Source organism: Megalobrama amblycephala, unplaced genomic scaffold (assembly GCF_018812025.1).
Source record: "Megalobrama amblycephala isolate DHTTF-2021 unplaced genomic scaffold, ASM1881202v1 scaffold431, whole genome shotgun sequence".
NCBI lineage: Eukaryota > Metazoa > Chordata > Actinopteri > Cypriniformes > Xenocyprididae > Megalobrama > Megalobrama amblycephala.
This window is the reverse complement of record NW_025953375.1, coordinates 62791-80553: the sequence shown is the minus strand read 5'-3', so window position 1 is coordinate 80553 and position 17763 is coordinate 62791. Positions and strand designations below refer to the sequence as shown.

The window sequence follows — 17763 nt, the reverse complement described above, 5'->3', positions numbered from 1 at the left end:
AAAAAGTATAGTAAATCTGTGTTTACGATACTTTAGGGTATTGGAGGTTGTAGACTAGAGTTTTTGCTTCAAAATTATGTAAAAATTATGCTGCCTACTCCTTCATATAAAACAATATATTGATTTAGTTTTTGTAAGACACTTTTTGCCAAGAAACACAGTATGCGTGGGGGCGTGAATCACCGCTGAATAATGGGCCATTCTCACCTGAGAAGACAAAAGAATTGCATAGTAATGAGCTGAAATTACTTGAATATTAATGAGGCATTTCAGTCAGGTAGGCTTTGAAAAAAACCTTCTGTGATGTCTCAAGCTCATCATGCTATATGAAACATACAGAAAAATATTATTACAATATAAAGTAATGGTTTTAAATTATACTTTAAAATATAATGTATTTCTGTGATGCAAAGAGTCTGAATATAGGCTTTTAGTTTAAAAGCATGCACATTTGGAGAAATACTGGATTCTCATATGCTTATGTCAATTTTCTATACAGAGGAGTTATATTTATTTAATATTAATTGTCATTACTATGAGCGCTGGTGTTTTCAATTCATACTTGAAGTCGGAGGGCACTCTCTGTGCATTTTAGTCCACAAATTCATCTAAAAGAAGAAGAGGCTATTCCATGAATGGAGTTTCCAATTCATACTGCAGCCGGAGGGCGCTAAAGAAACAAAAACTCATCTAAAATTCATCTATAGAAGAAAAGAAAACAGGAACTAACTGCATGTCTTCTAGAGCTCCCTAACCATGACTTTTACATCCAGATAAACACTTTTCAAGACAATAAATACACGATTGAGACGATGAATGCATGTATTGACTGAATTTGTGTCTGAATAGCGCTATATATTTCCTCTAAATTTGCGTCTGAATAGCGCTCCCTCCGTGGGCGTGGCCGCATTAGCGGATAATGAGCTGAATCACGGACTTCTGACATGGCTCTCTTTTCATACAGATTACATAAACACAGAAGGTTTGTTTTTGATTTGACTTACATGATTTAAAACCTGACATCTTAACGTTTTTTTAGACATAAGTGTAATTTTTCTGTGATTAGTATTCACTAAGTTACAGTTCATTTTCTGAGAACTATCAGATTGGACTTCGTTCAGAGGGAGAGGAGAGATCACGCATCATGTTAGTTTTCTTTATTTTACAAAAAGCACAACATTTTGTTTTTACTCTGAGTGTATACAAATAAAAGAAGATATTCTATAGTTTCAATTGATATATTACTTATGTCTCTATGACAAAAAATGACGGAGTATTTTAAGTCTGTTTTGCTGCAATGTGAAAAAAAACCTGCAAAACGCGCCGGCGCGTTTTCAGACCTCAGAGTGTTAAGGCATTGATACAACTCGAAGTGTCCATTGAGGCAATCACCTCAATGTGAACCGCCCTGCAGCTCATACAACAGAATAATATGGCCCACCTCTTGCTCTCAGGCTGAACTCCTCTTGTATGTCTGGTAGTGATGTGCCATGGTCCGAAGACATTTAACCCCACATACGTGAAGGGAGGGCAGGCTTTGAGACACTCTGGTGGCAAATCCGCCATTAACTGCTCCTGCATCCGTCCTCTGATGTCTGATGAGCAGCAAGGAAACATGGTTGTCTTTTGGGAGAATTACAGGGTTCTTTTGATTGATCTCTACGTCTGCGTTTTTCAGGCGACCTCCGATACAGATGAGGTCATTCTGCAAAATAGGGTTGAGATGACGTAGACAGCTGTTTATAGGAATTGGCTTGTCTCTTTCTAGAGCCTCAAATTCCTTTACGAATGCTTTTCTCTGTACGGCTCTAATGATGACTTCTCTGGCTTGGGAAAGCTCATCCAGAGAGCGAGGCAGCTCACATTTATGCCATCCTCTACACTTGTCCATCATGTTAAGGGACTTGTAAGATCTTGCAACAGGAATTAAGAGTGCTACAGCTCGCTGGAGAGTGTTGAAGGTGGAGAACCTCCCAAAACGCTCTATGCTGAGACCTTTCTCGTGTAGTTGGGTGGCATAACTCTTCACATCCGGACGAATTTCCGCATCCAATTCTGACTGACTAAACTGAACGACTGAATAGGCTCTGGTTGAATGGAAAGCTTACGCAGAAAGGTAGGTCCGTTGAACCACATTGTTTGTGTGAGACGTGATGCTGGAACAGACCTTGATGCAATGTCAGCTGGATTGTCCTCTGTGCGTACGTAGTGCCACTGTTCAGGATTTGTGGTCTGTCGAATACGCTGGACATATATATAAAACTGTCTGGATTGGTTATGAATGTATCCAAGAACCACTCTGCTATCAGTGTAGAACTTGATGGAATTTAGCTTCAAGTCCAGTTCATCCTGAATCAGTTTGGCCACTTCCACAGCCAAAACCGCAGCACATAGTTCAAGTCTCGGTATGGTTGGCTCTGACTGAGGAGCGAGCTTAGACTTCCCCATGACAAATCCAATGTCAACAATGTCTTGTTGGATGATCCTCAAATAGGCTACAGCCCCAATGGCCATAGTAGAGGCATCACAGAACACACAGAATTCCATCCGTTCGGCCTTGATTAGAGAGAGACCTGTGTACATCCTTGAAATATGGAAGTGCTTCAGCTCTTGAAGTGAGTTTTGCCAAGCCTCCCACTTGCCTAATTTCTCTTCAGGTAATGGAGTGTCCCATTCTGAAGCCTCAGAATTCAGCTCTTGGAGAAAAGCCCTGCCTTGAATTACGACAGGAGCCAAAAAACCCAAGGGATCAAAAATACTGTTCACCATGGAGAGAACTCCACGATGAGTAAACGGTTTTACCTCAATGGACACAGAGAAGGTGAATGTGTCCGTAGCTACCTCCCACAGGAGGCCTAAGCTGCGTTGGACGGGCGACTCCTTCGTACAGAGGTCTACCTCTTTTCCCTCTGCCACACAGTCCTCACTTGGGAAAGCTACCAAAACAGACGGACTATTCGATGCAAACTTGTGGAGCCTGATGTTAGACTCAGCAAGCGAAGCCTGAGTCCTACGCAGCAAGTCAATGGCTTCAGCATCAGTAGGGACAGAACAAAGACCGTCATCAACATAAAAGTGACGCTCGACAAAGTTAACGGTGTCTTGTCCATATGTTTGTGCACCGTTTCTGACAGCCCTTCTAAGCCCATAAATTGCTACTGCTGGGGACGGGCTGTTCCCAAATACATGGACTTTCATCCTGTAGTCTACGACTTCGCTCGTTGCATCATTGTCCTTGAACCATAGGAACCTCAAATAGTTCCTGTGTTTCTCTTCTACGAGAAAGCAGTAAAACATCTGCCTTATGTCTGCCATAACAGCCACCTTTTTCTTTCGGAACCGCATGAGTGCTCCCAGAAGAGAGTTATTAAGATCGGGCCCAGTCAATAGTACTGACATTTGGCTTGTGCGCATTTCCTAGGCAGACCTCTCCAACCAACACCCAACCTAGGTCAAGACGTTGAGCAAAAGGGGCGTTGGGAGGGCCATTTACTTGTTCCCTTACCTTGTGCACTCTAATTACATCTCTACCAAGCAGCAGGAGGATCTCTGCAGTGGGGTCAAACTCAGGAATGCGTTCTGCTACTTTGACGAGGTGAGGTTGATGAAGAGCGGCGTTCGGCGTGGGAATTTCAGCCCGGTTGTCAGGTAAGTCATTACATTCGATAAGTGGGGGAAGAGGGATTGTCACTTTCCCATCAAGTGCTTTGACCATAAAATCTTCAGCCTTTCTGCCAAATGTTTCCTCCGTGCCGGAACACGTTCTCAGTAAGTAAGGATATGGCTTACTCTGAATGTTGAAAAGATCGAAGAAACTGGACGTCGCCAATGACCGGTTGCTTTGGTCATCTAAAATGATATATGCCTTGATGGCTTTATCTGGATAGCCCTTGTGATACACCTTTGCTAGGCATATCTTGGAACATGACCTCCCAACTTGTTCCGCACCACATACTTCAGTACAGCTTGAGCTGACGACTTCCCTACTGTCGTTACCCTCTTCTCCCTCCCCGCCATTCATCGACGAGGTTACAGGAGCCGTGGTCTGTGGTGGAGGGCCCAGATGCATAGCTGAGACATGTTTGATGCTGTCACACTCGGAACATTTCACTACTGCAGTGCAGTCCTTCGCCACATGATTATTTGAGCCAGAGCATTTAAAGCAGAATCCTCTCTCTTTCAGAAAAGCTTTCCTGACTTGAAGGTCTTTGGCTCTAAAGGCTTTGCACTTCTTCAATGGATGTGACTTTGCATGTATTGGGCACCTCTTATTTGGATCACTGGAAGTGCTTGACTCTGCTGGGGAGACATTGGTCTTATGAACTGCAATGGGGTTCTTGGTGCTTTTAAGATAGGGACTTTCAACCTTTACAGAAGATCCACTAGCATTTAAAAAAACAAAACTGGGATCATACCTTTTCTTTGCCTCATAGCAGATGAATCTGGTAAAGAATTCAAATGGTGGAAACCGTCCTCCATTTTCTTCTTTATACCTTGAACCTGCAGAGATCCATTTTTCTTGAAGTCCATAAGGCAGTTTGGTTACTATAGGTTCAATGCCTCGTGCAGTATCCAGGTAGGACAAACCTGGAGAGTAGCCATCTTCCTTAGCACACTGCACTTCCATCAGCAGATCTGCTAACTCTTTACTTCAAATTTTCTTTCGCTGAAACCTTAGGGAACTTATTGAGTCGCGTGAAGAGGGCTTTTTCAACTACCTCTGGTGCTGCGTAGCATTCCTGAAGACGTTCCCAGGCTTTTCTGAGTGCTATGTCTGGACTCGCTACATGCACTGAACGCAGGCGCTTCACTTGGTTGCTGGATTCTTTGCCAAGCCATCAAGTCATTAAGTCTAACTCCTCAGTCGCAGTGAGAGCCAGCCCTTGTGTAGCATTTTTATATGAAGACTGCCAAGCACGATAATTTTCCGGTTTATCGTCAAACTCATACAAGCTTGCGCTGACCAGGTCACGTCGAGCTAAATATTGCGCAAGATGTTCAGTAGCAGATATGCCCTGGTCGGGTTTTAGTTGGGGGTAATAGCACGGAGCAGAAATATTCAAGTCAGTATGAAACTTCTTTGAATCGACTTGAGCATCCTCTCTATCTGTTAAAGTCTTACCATATGACAGTTTGACTGCTGGTGGAACATAAGCACCGTCTAGACCATCCTCCAATAAATTCACATTTCCTATGTTATTAGCCTGACGTACCTCATGTGAAGGAACATGGTCCTGCCGGTATGGAGAGAAGGGGTTATTCGGACTGAAAATAAGAGCGCCATCCGCAACAGGCAGAAAAGTCTGAGAGCAATCCTCAGTAAGCGCCCGCCTTGCGGAGCTAGTCAGGTCAAAATTAGCTTGGACGTAATCGCTTGTCCGTTCCATTTTATCTTCTCCTGAAGCACTCGTTTCATCCAACAGAATACACTTCGCAATTGTATCAGCCGATTCCCAAATGGCTGCTTCAGCTTCGGCAGTCGCCGCTTCACTACACATCGCGAGTGTTTCAAGCTCAGTCTCTCTTTTTACTTTCTCCAACTGTGATTCAGCTTCTTTAGATGCCTTTTCTATTTTTGCTTTAGCCTCTCTTTCTGCATATTCAGTGCATACTTTAGCAGCTGCTGCTTTAGCCCGTGCACGGATTGCTGCACTGTTTGATGACGCAGATGAGTGAGAACTTCCACTTGCTACAGAAGACTTAGCACATTTTCCTTCCATCTTGTCACAATGTTCAAGACTAACTTCAATGTCTTTTCACTATGCTGTCCTCTTAATGGCAACACAATCACAAAGTAGATAAGGAAAACTAGGATGCCAGGTGTATTCAGAGCGGCGCCATTAAGGCCTTTGCACACTGAGTCCGAAATTTTCACATGTGTTTTTTCGTATTAGTGATCCTAAAAAAATGTCACGCACAGAGACCTTGCACACTGAGTCCTATGCGTATTAATGAATCCGTTGCGAAAAAAATCGCAAAACAATACAAAATGAAGTCTTCAAGTAGTGAGGATGATTTAATTGTCCTCTCTCTTCTTAAAAATAGAAAAAGAAAGAGGAAATTTTGGGTCCATCCAATCCCGAAATTGCATAGAGAGAAAGGAGAGTTCACCTCATCAAGGAGCTGCGTGATTATCCCGAGCACAGTTATCTTTTACTTCAGGGTGTCAGTGGCTCAGTTTGATACTTTGTTACTGGCACAGTCTGTCTTTATATTCTGTCTCTTTGTATTCCACTCTTTGTCATTCAGTGCTGCTGCTTTGTCATTCAGTGCTGCTGTAGCCGACGTGGATCAACTTGTCAGATGGCATTCTGGATTTTGGCGTTCGCGTACGATGGCTCTGAATTGCCAGAACGTCTCTCAAAATGCGTGCCACAGATGCGAAAAAGGCAGAAAATCAAACCTGATCCGAATATTTTTATGACAGATGAAAGTTTCGGAGGCAGTGTGCAAACGTGGTAGACATAACATGTCGAATTTATTTTTTAACGTGCAATTTTATTTTTTAACGTGCAAAAATTTAGCATGCAAATTTATTTTTTAACGTGCGGAAATTTAGCATGCGAATTTCAGGCTCAGTGTGCAAAGACCTTTACTGTTTACAATGCATGGAATGGTGCACTGTGATTGGTTGAGAGGATGTATCGCATTCTGCAGAGAACCGCCATGTGTTTTGTAATAGGTCCACCAGCCAAGCATGCCTAGCTATGTAAGCTATGTAAGCTATGCGCACACACGCATGCGCACACACACACACACACACACACACACACGCACACACACACACACACACACATAAAACCAGGCCCAGCACCATGAGAGGACAAATGGGGGCATTGCCCCCTCAGTTTTAATTTGTCCCCCCCTTCTCCTCCAAACCTGCTTTCGCGCTGCTACTGCTGAGCCACGGACACTCTCTCTTATTTCACAACTATTCAGTGTTTTCAACTACATAATGTTTATTTGAGATTTCAGACATTTCTATATACATATAGTTAACCATTTTGTGAATATTTTGAACAACAAAAAAGGAAAAAGGAAATAAATGTGATACCTGTCATAGTATGGCTGCATGGTATGTCACTAAGGAATTAATAGCCATTTTAAAATAATGTTGTAAAATAATTGTCGCTTAAAAAAAATTAACTGACACTGGAGGCTCAGCTATGAGATATAAAGCCTCTAGAATGCATACACCAACACCCAACCACCCCAAAAAAAGTCCCATGCATGATAAGTCATCATCCTATGTTTTAATAATAATATATATGAAATACTGTAAAAAAAAAAATCTAAAATGTTTTTGTTTGCAACCATAAACAAAGCTTTTTGATTGTGAATTAATGTTTCCATTTCAGCTTTACTTGTTTTCCAGGTCACCAACCCAGTAGCCCAAAGACAAAGGACGAGGCAGCGAGAAGAGCAACAAAAGTTATTTAGGTTTGTGGGCAGCACACCAACACAAGTGTCTGTGTTATATTAAAATAAATTCAGTGAAATTAAATTCCTTCCAATGAAACACAGTTGAATATTCTATTACCAGGTGGCGTGTGTATGCTGAGGGCACACCCCAAGTTATCGATTACGACACTGCCCATGCTGACAGCTGAAGTCCATTTCTCTTTCACAAAGGAAACTGAGTTTTGCTTCACTGCTGTAATGCAGTAAGTGACTAAGTCATTTTTAGCCCTCCTGTAGTGTTCATCTCTTTGTTACACACTTTTCAGTGTTCAATATTGGGTTTTTTAGAACAACACAACCAAAAGAATTTAGGAAAACAACTGAACAGGTGTTGACTCTATTGTTACCTCAATTCTAAGCAATATGGACAATAGGCCTATTCTTGATTAATCTTTTCCATATAGGCTTCCTCTTCCAGATCACAATTATCAGTAGCAGCAGCATTGAGGCTCCTATCTTTGTAGCAGAAAATGAGGGAGAAGACAGATTATCGTGCTTAAGATATACTGTATCACTGTTGCAATTGTGTCTGAGTGTTGTAGTTTCACCCACTGCACAACATCTGTTTTTCATTGGATTAACTGTTTTTACCACATTACACCCAAGCACCACAAGAGATAAAGTGCTAAGGGTGGACTACTTTTCTTTTAAAGTCTGACACCACCTGGTGGTGGGAGACTGTAATATGAAAAGGGGTTATACACTTAGGGTTAAGTCAAGTCAAGTCACCTTTATTTATATAACGCTTTTTACAATGCAGATTGTGTCAAAGCAGCTTTATAGTGATAACTGGTATATAATTTTGGCTGCACAGCAGCTCTTAAAGAAAATGGTGTCAATGCAGGCAGGTGCAAAGCACTGTTGAATATCAAATATCAAGTGTCCCCAACTAAGCAAGCCAAAGGCGACAGCGGCAAGGAACCCAAACTCAACAGGTGAGAGAAACCAGGTGGGAGAAACCAGGCTTAGTCGGGGGGGCCAGTCCTCCTCTGGCGAACAGTGCTTTGTTACGATTCAGGTAGCTATCATAAGTCTGATGGGATTGCAACATTCAAAGTATTTATTCCAGTTCAATCCAGTTGAGGATCGTATTCATCATGCTGGTATGGACAGTTTGTTGAGGAACTGTGCCACTGGCTGTCGTGTTGATGAGGCCTTCACAATGGATGATCTAGTTGACTCAATCTCTGCTGATACTTCAGGGCTGCGTTGTGGTTGTGTCAAGGCGCAGGTCCTTGGTCTCACCTGGATACGGCCCGGATCCGGTTGACTACGGTAAACCTCGGGATAAACAGAAAGACTAATATTAGCCTAGATGCCATTCTTCTTCTGATGTAACGAGTACATCTGGTGTTATAGGAAGTGTTCCAGGTTCCGGCTGACCTAATTTATGCAGCCTAATAATCCTTTAATGGATTTGAAAAAATAAATTGATAATGTGTTATGTGTATGCCAGGTTAAAGAGATGCGTTTTTAGTCTAGATTTAAACTTGCAGAGTGTGTCTGCTTCCCGAACAATGCTAGGAAGATTGTTCCAGAGTTTAGGTGCCAAATAGGAGAAGGATCTACCACCTGCGGTTGATTTTGATATTCTAGGTATTATCAGTTGGCCTGAATTCTGAGATCGCAATAGACGTGAAGGACTATAAATGCTTTAAGAGCTCGCTCAGGTACTGGGGAGCTAAACCATTTAGTGCTTTGTAAGTAATTAGCAAGATTTTAAAATCTATACGATGTTTAACAGGAAGCCAATGCAGTGTTGACAGAACTGGGCTAATATGGTCATACTTCCTAGTTCTAGTAAGAACTCTAGCTGCTGCATTTTGTACAAGCTGTAGTTTATCAGGCGAGTGGAACAACCACCCAGTAGAGTGTTACAGTAATTTAGCCTTGAGGTCATGAACGCATGAACTAACTGTTCTGCATATTTCATTGAGAGCATATGTTATAGTTTAGATATATTTTTAAGATGGAAGAATGCGGTTTTACAGATGCTAGTAACATGGCCTTCAAATGAAAGATTGGTATCAAAGAGCACACCCAGGTTCCTAGCTGACGACGAAGACTTAACAGAGCAGCCATCAAGTGTTAGACAGTATTCTAGGTTATTACGTGAAGAAGTTTTTGGTCCAAAAATTAGAATCTCTGTTTTTTCTGAATTTAGTAGTAGGAAATTACTGGTCATCCAATTTTTTATATCAGCTATGCATTCCGTTAATTTTGTGAATTGGTAAGTTTAGTCAGGGCGCAAAGAAACAGAGCTGAGTATCATCAGCGTAACAATGAAAACTAACGCCATGCTTCCTAATGATATCTCCCAAGGGTAGCATGTACAGAGTGAAAAGCAATGGTCCTAGTACTGAGCCTTGCGGTACTCCATATTGAACTTGTGATCGATATGACATCTCATTGTTTACTACTACAAACTGTTAACGGTCAGATAAGTATGGTTTGAACCATGCCAATGCAATTCCACTAATGCCAACATAATTTTCGAGTCTATTTAGAAGAATATTGTGATCAATAGTGTCAAATGCAGCACTAAGATCCAGTAACACTAATAGAGAGATACAACCACGATCTGATGATAAGAGCAAATCATTAGTAACTCTAATGAGAGCAGTCTCAGTACTATGGTACGGTCTAAATCCTGACTGGAAATCCTCACAGATACTATTTCTTTCTAAAAAAGGAACATAGTTGTGATGAAACTGCCTTTTCTAGTATTTTTGACAGAAAAGTGAGATTTGAGATCGGCCTGTATTTGACTAATTCTCTAGGATCAAGTTGTGTTTTTTTAATAAGAGGTTTAATAATAGCCAGCTTAAAACTTTTTGGTATGTATCCTAGTGATAAAGATGAATTAACGATATTAAGAAGAGGATCTATGACCTCTGGAAGCATCTCTTTCAATAGCTTAGTCGGTATAGGGTCTAACATACATGTTGTTGATTTTGATGATTTAACAAGTTTAGACAATTATTTCTCTCCTAAAGCAGTGAATGAATTGAATTTTTCCCAAGGGACACTACAATGCACTGTCTGACACAATACTGTAATAGACAGTTTCATGGTTATACATTTCTTTCTAATATTGTCAATCTTGCAAGTAAAGAAGTTCATAAAGTCAATACTGCTGTGTTCTTTGGAAACATCAGAAGTTGAAGCTTTATTTCTTGTTAATTTAGCCACTGTATCAAATAAATACCTAGGGTTGTGCTTATTTTCTTCTAAAAGTTTTGAAAAATAGGCAGATCTAGCAGTTTTTAAGGCCTTTTTTTAAGGCAGTTCCGTGGATGTTTTGCCCAGGCAGGGTAGCTATGTAGTGGTGCCCCCATGGGATTAAAATGCCCCCCTACCCAGTTAGGCCATCCTGGCGCCGGGCCTGCATCAGATTGTCATGAGAATCATATATTGCTGCAGTAGCATCTTCTACCCCAGACACAAGGATTGCAAACACTCGTTTCCAACCACCACCTATACATCTTGAAAACTGATTTAAAGTATTAATGGAATAGTTCACCCAAAAATGAAAATTATCCCATGATTTACTGACCCTCAATCCTTCCTAGATGAATATGACTATCTTCTTTCAGACGAACACAGTCTGCCAAGGTTTATAATGGCTCTATATGACTCCAGGGGGTTAATAAAGGCATTCTGAAGTGAATCGATGTGTTTGTGTAAAACAAATATCCTTATTTAAAACTTTATAAAGTAAAATAATGAGCTTCCGGCGGACGACCGTATGCAGAATATGCAAGTCGACTTAAGACAAATGAGTAATCCTCTGACGCGATGTATGACACAGGATGTAGGAGTATCATAAGCGTAGACACCTCTCACGGTTCAAAGAAATAGGACTGTGCAACAAACTCAAGCTCCTCTTCTCTTATATCAAAATCGCTTTAAAATTTCTCATTTTAGACTTCTAATTAGTGGCCGGTGTTTTGTTTTGCACTCTTCTCTGCGTCATTGCATCTTTGTGTGGGGTCAGATGTTGCTCTTCCACCAAAATCGATGTGTGCAGTATCCGTATGGTTGTCCACTGGAATCTAGATATTTGAATTCATAAAGTTTTAAAGGGGTGGTTCATTGCGATTTTACTTTTTTAACTTTAGTGTGTAATGTTGCTGCTTGAGCAGAAACAGTATCTGCACAGTTACAGCGCTGAAAGTTCAATGGAAATGGAGATATTGTCTTTTAAAGTTTTGGCAGTTTAATGCCTACAAAAGCGACCGGTTTGGACTACAGTTAGATTCTTCCCGGTTTGGTGACATCATAAACCCTGCAAAACACTGCCCATGAAACACATCGCTCAGCGGCCCATTGGTTGTTTTCTTGATTGACACTGGACTGGCCTAATCATATCTTTGAACAGCACCATCTATAAGATTTCTGCCTGCATGCAGTTTCAGTGTGATCATGGAGAAGAAACGCAAAGGAGGTGCAGAGAAGCTGCGTGAGAGAAAAAAAAACAGGCTCTTCAGGCAGACGCTGCCAAATGTGTCAAATTGACACAAATGTTTTCGGCAGTAGCAGGATGCTGTGTCGATATTGTGTAAAGGTTTTCAAGTCCTGAGGCTAGTGCTTCACAGTACCTTGAGGCTCTAGAAAATACCTTTGGAACCTCTGAATCAGGGGAAGACCTTTACTTTGCTTTCAGGTTACTGAGACAATTCCCTAGAGAATCTCTGTCTGACTTCCTGAGACGAACAGAAAAATCGTTGACAAAGGTGGTGCAAAAAGGCGGGTTGATGTCTCAGTTGATGGATAAGGCAAGGATTGAACAGCTAATCAGGGGTGCTGCTTTCAACTCAGACCTGATGTTATTACAGCTGAGGCTAAGAAAACAGAAAGACCAACCTCCGACTTTCTTGGAATTATTGAATGAGTTAAAGACAGCTGAAGAGAATGAAATTGCACGTCGTAGAATCGGAACGTCAGTGAAATCAAAAAATCTGAAGACCGATGATAATCTGGAATCGGATGTAGTTAAGCAACTCCGAGCTGAACTTCAGGAGCTAAAAGCCAAGATGAGAGATGATTCAGCTAAAGTTCCTGTTGCATCCATGAGGATAGATCCTAAAAAAAGCTGGAAAAGCAAAGAGTGGATACTCATGGAGAGTCTGAAGTGAAAGAGTTAAAGAAACAAATTCACAAGTTGAATAAACAGTTGGAGGTGATGAGTATCAGTTCAACTGCTAAGCCTGTTCAAACTAAAACTAGCCTGGACTACAAAGCAATGCCTTCACGACTCAATGAGAAACCAATGAAGCCTAAGGAGGATTTCTTCTGTTACCGTTGCGGGGAAGACGGACATATAGCCACTAAGTGCAGAGCACCAGAGAATACTGGCAAAGTCATACAAAAGCTGGTGAGATCCCACCAAAGGGCTAAAACAGAAGGGAGCAGAGCGAAGGAAGATCCTGCTGCTTCTCGTGGTCCAGATTGTTTCTCCAAGAAGGGACTAACTGATGTCAGTGAGAAGGAATTTGTGCCTATGGGTCTAGTGGGACCAGTCTCAACCATTTCAGTAGAATTGAATGGATGTCCATGCAGTGCTTTACTGGACAGTGGATCTCAAGTTACCATTGTTTTTGACAAGTGGCATGCCAAGTACTTACCACAGATTCCCATTCAACCTTTGACTGGATTGTCTATCTGGGGACTAAGTGCCTGTAACTATCCATATAAGGGATACATTCTAGTGGATGTGCCATTTCATTTACTGGAGTGAAAGAAACAGTACCTGTCTTAGCATTGGTGTGTCCAGAACCACAAGGTCCTCAACAGGTTCCTGTAATCATCAGAACCATTGCAAGTTTTTTGCAAAGACTGATTTCACTTGGCCAGGAGTCAGGAGTTTCGGATGCTGCACATTCCCTAAGGATTCAGTCAACTGTTTCTATACCTTGTGTCCAGCATATGCAATGGAAAGAGGAAGTTACTGACTCAGTTGAAGGAAGTGTTAAATGGATGGGACTTGGATCCTTAACAGTACCTCAGAAGGGTGAAAAGTATGCTGAGTGTAAAGTCGAACTCAAGGATCTATCTAAGTCCACTAAAGGAGGGAGAGCGTTTTCACATTTGGCTCCGAAACACTGGAATAGCCTTCCTGATAATGTTAGGGGCTCAGACTTGCTCACCCAGTTTAAATCTAGATTAAAGACGCATCTCTTTAGCCAAGCATTCACATAATGCATCTCATACCAGATCAATTGCACATGACTATCTTTGCTTAATGTTATGAACAGCAGCTACGCTAATTATTCTCCATTTGCTTTTCTGTTTTACCTCCCGAGGTGACTAGAGAGGACATCAGTTTGGATCCAGCCTCTTAAGAAGACCTCAGATGACCAACACCTATGAAGAGACGGCGCCAACTCCTGCGAGGATTTCAGAAGATGCAATCATCTGGATCAACATGCACATTACCCAATTTCTATATCCTAATTATTGTTAATGTAATTCATTTTTCCAGGAGTTCATTGCTTCTGCCTTCAGTTAAACTGCTAACAGTGATTGTAAATTAATTGCCTAAATTATTACATTATTTGCTAACTGCATTCTTTAAATTGTGATGTTGACATGCATTCTCTGTAAAACTGCTTTGAAATGATATGTATCGTGAAAAGCGCTATTCAAATAAATGTGTGAAATGTGAATTAAGGCGAGAGAAGATATTCTTCTAGTGGAAGCCACTGATGAGAACCTATTACCTGCTGGAGTATTTGTCCCATCATCTGTCCTGTATTCATCTGATATAGACGTGGATAGCTTCAAATTGCTTGTGTGCAATGAGACTGAGAAAGATATAAGCATTCCTCCAGGGACGATGATGGCAAATGTTTTCCATACCGACATTGTTACAGTCGCGCAGGGAGATCAGACCGCTGTCAGGAAGCTGAATCCGAATATCTTTAACTTTGGCGATTCTCCAATACCGCCTAATTGGGAGAAAAGATTAAGAAAGAAGCTGTCTGAGCGAGGAAATATGTTTTCTATATCAGAATAGGATGTGGGAAAAGCAAAAGATGTGACTCATACTATCAGGCTGAATGACTGCACGCTTTTTAGGGAGAGGTCTAGGCGTATTGCCCCAGCAGACATCGATGATGTGCACCGTCATCTGAAGGATTTGCTGGCTGCCGGTATAATAAAGGAATCAAGGAGTCCCTATGTGTCACCCATAGTCATAGCTCGTAAGAAGAGTGGTGCTATTAGAATGTGCATTGATTATAGAACTCTGAATTCCAGAACCGTACCGGATCAATATACAACTCCCTGGATAGAGGACGCTCTGGATTGTTTGTCGGGAAGCAAGTGGTTCTCCGTCTTGGACTTGAGGAGTGGTTACTATCAAATTGAAATGGCTGCTGAAGATAAGGAAAAGACGGCATTCATTTGTCCTCTTGGATTCTACCAATTCGAGCGGATGCCACAAGGGATATCTGGAGCGCCAGCAACGTTTCAACGATTGATGGAGAGGGCAGTTGGAGATATGCACTTGCTACAAGATATAGTGTATCTAGATGATCTAATTGTTTTCGGAAGAACATTAGAGAGCATGAAGAAAGGTTGATGAAAGTGCTGGATCGATTGGAAGAGTTCGGGCTCAAAGTGTCTGTTGACAAGTGTCAATTTTGCCAGCCAGCTGTCAAGTATGTGGGACATATTGTGTCTGCAGAGGGCATAACCCCAGACCCAGAAAAGGTGAAGGCTGTAAATGAATGGAAGATACCTCGTGATCTAAAGTCATTGAGATCGTTTCTTGGATTCTGTGGATTCTATCGCAGATTCATCAAGAATTACTCCAAGATAGTTAACGGCCATTAATGGAACTGACCAAAGGGTATGCACCAGTGAGGAGTAAACAGAAAGTAGCAACCAAAGGCAAATATTACCAAGAGCTGGAACCCTTTGGAGAGCGGTGGACTGAGGAGTGTACAGAAGCCTTCCATACCATTATCCATTGTCTTACCCATGCACCAGTTCTAACGTACGCAGATCCAGCTAAGCAGTACATATTGCATGTGGACGCCAGCTTACAAGGTCTGGGTGCCGTGTTAAATCAGGAATACCCTGAGGGGTTGAGACCAATTGCATTCACCAGCAGGAAGTTGAGTACAGCTGAGCAACGATATCCCATTCATCAGTTGGAGTTCCTGGCTCTGAAATGGGCAGTCATTGATAAATTCCATGACTACCTGTATGGAACAAAATTCACAGTAAGGACGGACAACAACCCCCTTACATATGTTCTATCAAGTGCAAAGCTCAATGCTACTGGACATAAGTGGTTGGCTGCCTTAGCCACTTATGATTTCAGCCTCCAGTATAAACCTGGTAGTCAGAATACGGATGTTGATGTACTGTCATGTTATCCTTTGGATACTGGTCGGACCACAGAATGGATAGATATTCCTCAATACTTCAATGAGTTCTAATGTTTCAGAGAATTTATTGAGGCAACAGGGTAAGAAGTTGGCCATTTATCATCATCTTTTGTACAAAGTAACAAAGAACTCTATTGGAAAGGCGAAAGAGCAGTTAGTCTTGCCTGACAAATACCGAAATGAGGTCTTGAATTCTCTTCACGATGAGTCAGTTCACCTACGGATTGAGCAAACCACTGAATTGTGTAAAGACAGATTCTATTGGCCACATATGACTAGTGAAGTGTAGAAATATGTGAAGAATTGTGAAAGATGTATTGCGAGGAAAACTCTGCCACAAAAATCAGCCTACCTGAATCATATTAGAAGTAGTGGGCCAATGGACCTTGTTTGCATTGTCTTTCTGTCAATTGAACCAGATTCAAAGGGAGTTGCCAATGTTCTTGTAGTGACCGACCACTTTACCCGTTATGCGCAAGCTTATCCTGCAAGAGATCAGAAGGCGTTAACGGTTGCAAAGATCTTAGTGGAGAAGTTCTTTGTACATTACGGTTTGCCTGCCAGAATTCATTCTGACCAGGGCCATGATTTTGAGAGCAGACTAATCAAGGAGTTACTTGGATTCCTGGGGATCCGAAAGACGAGAACGTCACCCTACCATCCTCAAGGAGATCCCCAACCGGAACGCTTCAACCGCACTCTTCTATCCATGTTGGGTACGCTGGATACTGCTAAGAAAGAAAGGTGGAGCCAGAGTGTGAGTCAGTTAGTACATGTATATAACTGTACTAAAAGTGAAGTAATGAGATACTCTCCTTACTATCTCATGTTTGGAAGAGAAGCTCGTCTCCCGATAGATGTGCACTTTGGAAATCCTGCAGATGGAAAGAGGGGAGCAAATCATCAAAAGTATGTGGAGAGTATGAAAGAGTACTTAAGACATGCATATAAGTTATCTCTGCAAAATGCGCAGAAGACACAGCAAAGGAACAAAAGACTCTGATCAGAGAGTGAAGTTTAGAGTGCTTGAAAAAGGGGATTGTGTGCTGGTCAAGAATCTTGCAACGACTGGGAAACAAAAGTTACAAGATCGATGGAACTCAGTACCTTACCTTGTCCTGGAGAAGTTGCAGAATCTGCCTGTGTACAGGGTTAAGCAAAAGACAGGAACAGGTGTGAGAACTCTGCACCGGGATCACTTGTTGCCAATTGGAGAAGAAGTGAGGATAAACTTACCTGCTGAAAGGAATGAAGTTCCACGCCACATGGTGACCAGATCCAAAACTGTGAAGAGAACACAGAAAAAGGCAATAAGACATGGAGTGGACCCAGATAGTTGTAAATGTGTGGACATAACTTATGACAGTGATGACAGTAGTCATTGTGCATATTACCCAGTTGAACAAACAGTAGACCTTGGAAAACTGTCTTTTCCATCCTCTGAGAGGGAGAAAGTGAAGAGCCCTACTAGGTCTCGAAAGGATCCTGCTCAGGTGGAAGTGACTGGAGGAGATTTGCCAGATGATGATGTGGAGAGTGTTTCAGCACAGATGCCTGAGAACTTGGGAGATTCAGTTTCTGACGAAGAAGTCAATGAGTCAGTGAATGTTACAAGAGAAGAAGAACATGGAAGAGTTGGAAATCGTCCAAAGAGGATGATAAAACCAGTTCAGAAACTAAGTTATGATGCACTTGAAAAATCTACTGATAGACCCTTAACTATCATATATAGGGGTATGGTAGTGAAAATTCAAGAGTCTTCTAAGGTGAAGAGTGCTTGCAATACATTGTGGTGTCACCCAATGGCCACATGTGAACATTGTGTTAATGTGCATCCAAACCTGAAGTCTGAAGTTTTGCTACAGTTGTAGTTGGGAACCTCATGGGGACATGAGTATTTCAG

The 17763-nt window shown here is 41.7% G+C and overlaps 1 protein-coding gene across 1 annotated transcript in view; it reads left to right on the top strand.

Moving 5' to 3' along the window:
• LOC125261560 (hydroperoxide isomerase ALOXE3-like) overlaps positions 1 to 17763 on the top strand; it is a 76178-nt gene that overhangs the window by 28344 nt on the left and 30071 nt on the right. The window contains exons 4-5 of the mRNA XM_048180110.1: positions 7359 to 7440; positions 7544 to 7664. Coding sequence (XP_048036067.1) covers positions 7555 to 7664 — 110 coding nt within the window. The 5' untranslated portion in view covers positions 7359 to 7440; positions 7544 to 7554. The remainder of the gene's footprint in view (positions 1 to 7358; positions 7441 to 7543; positions 7665 to 17763) is intronic.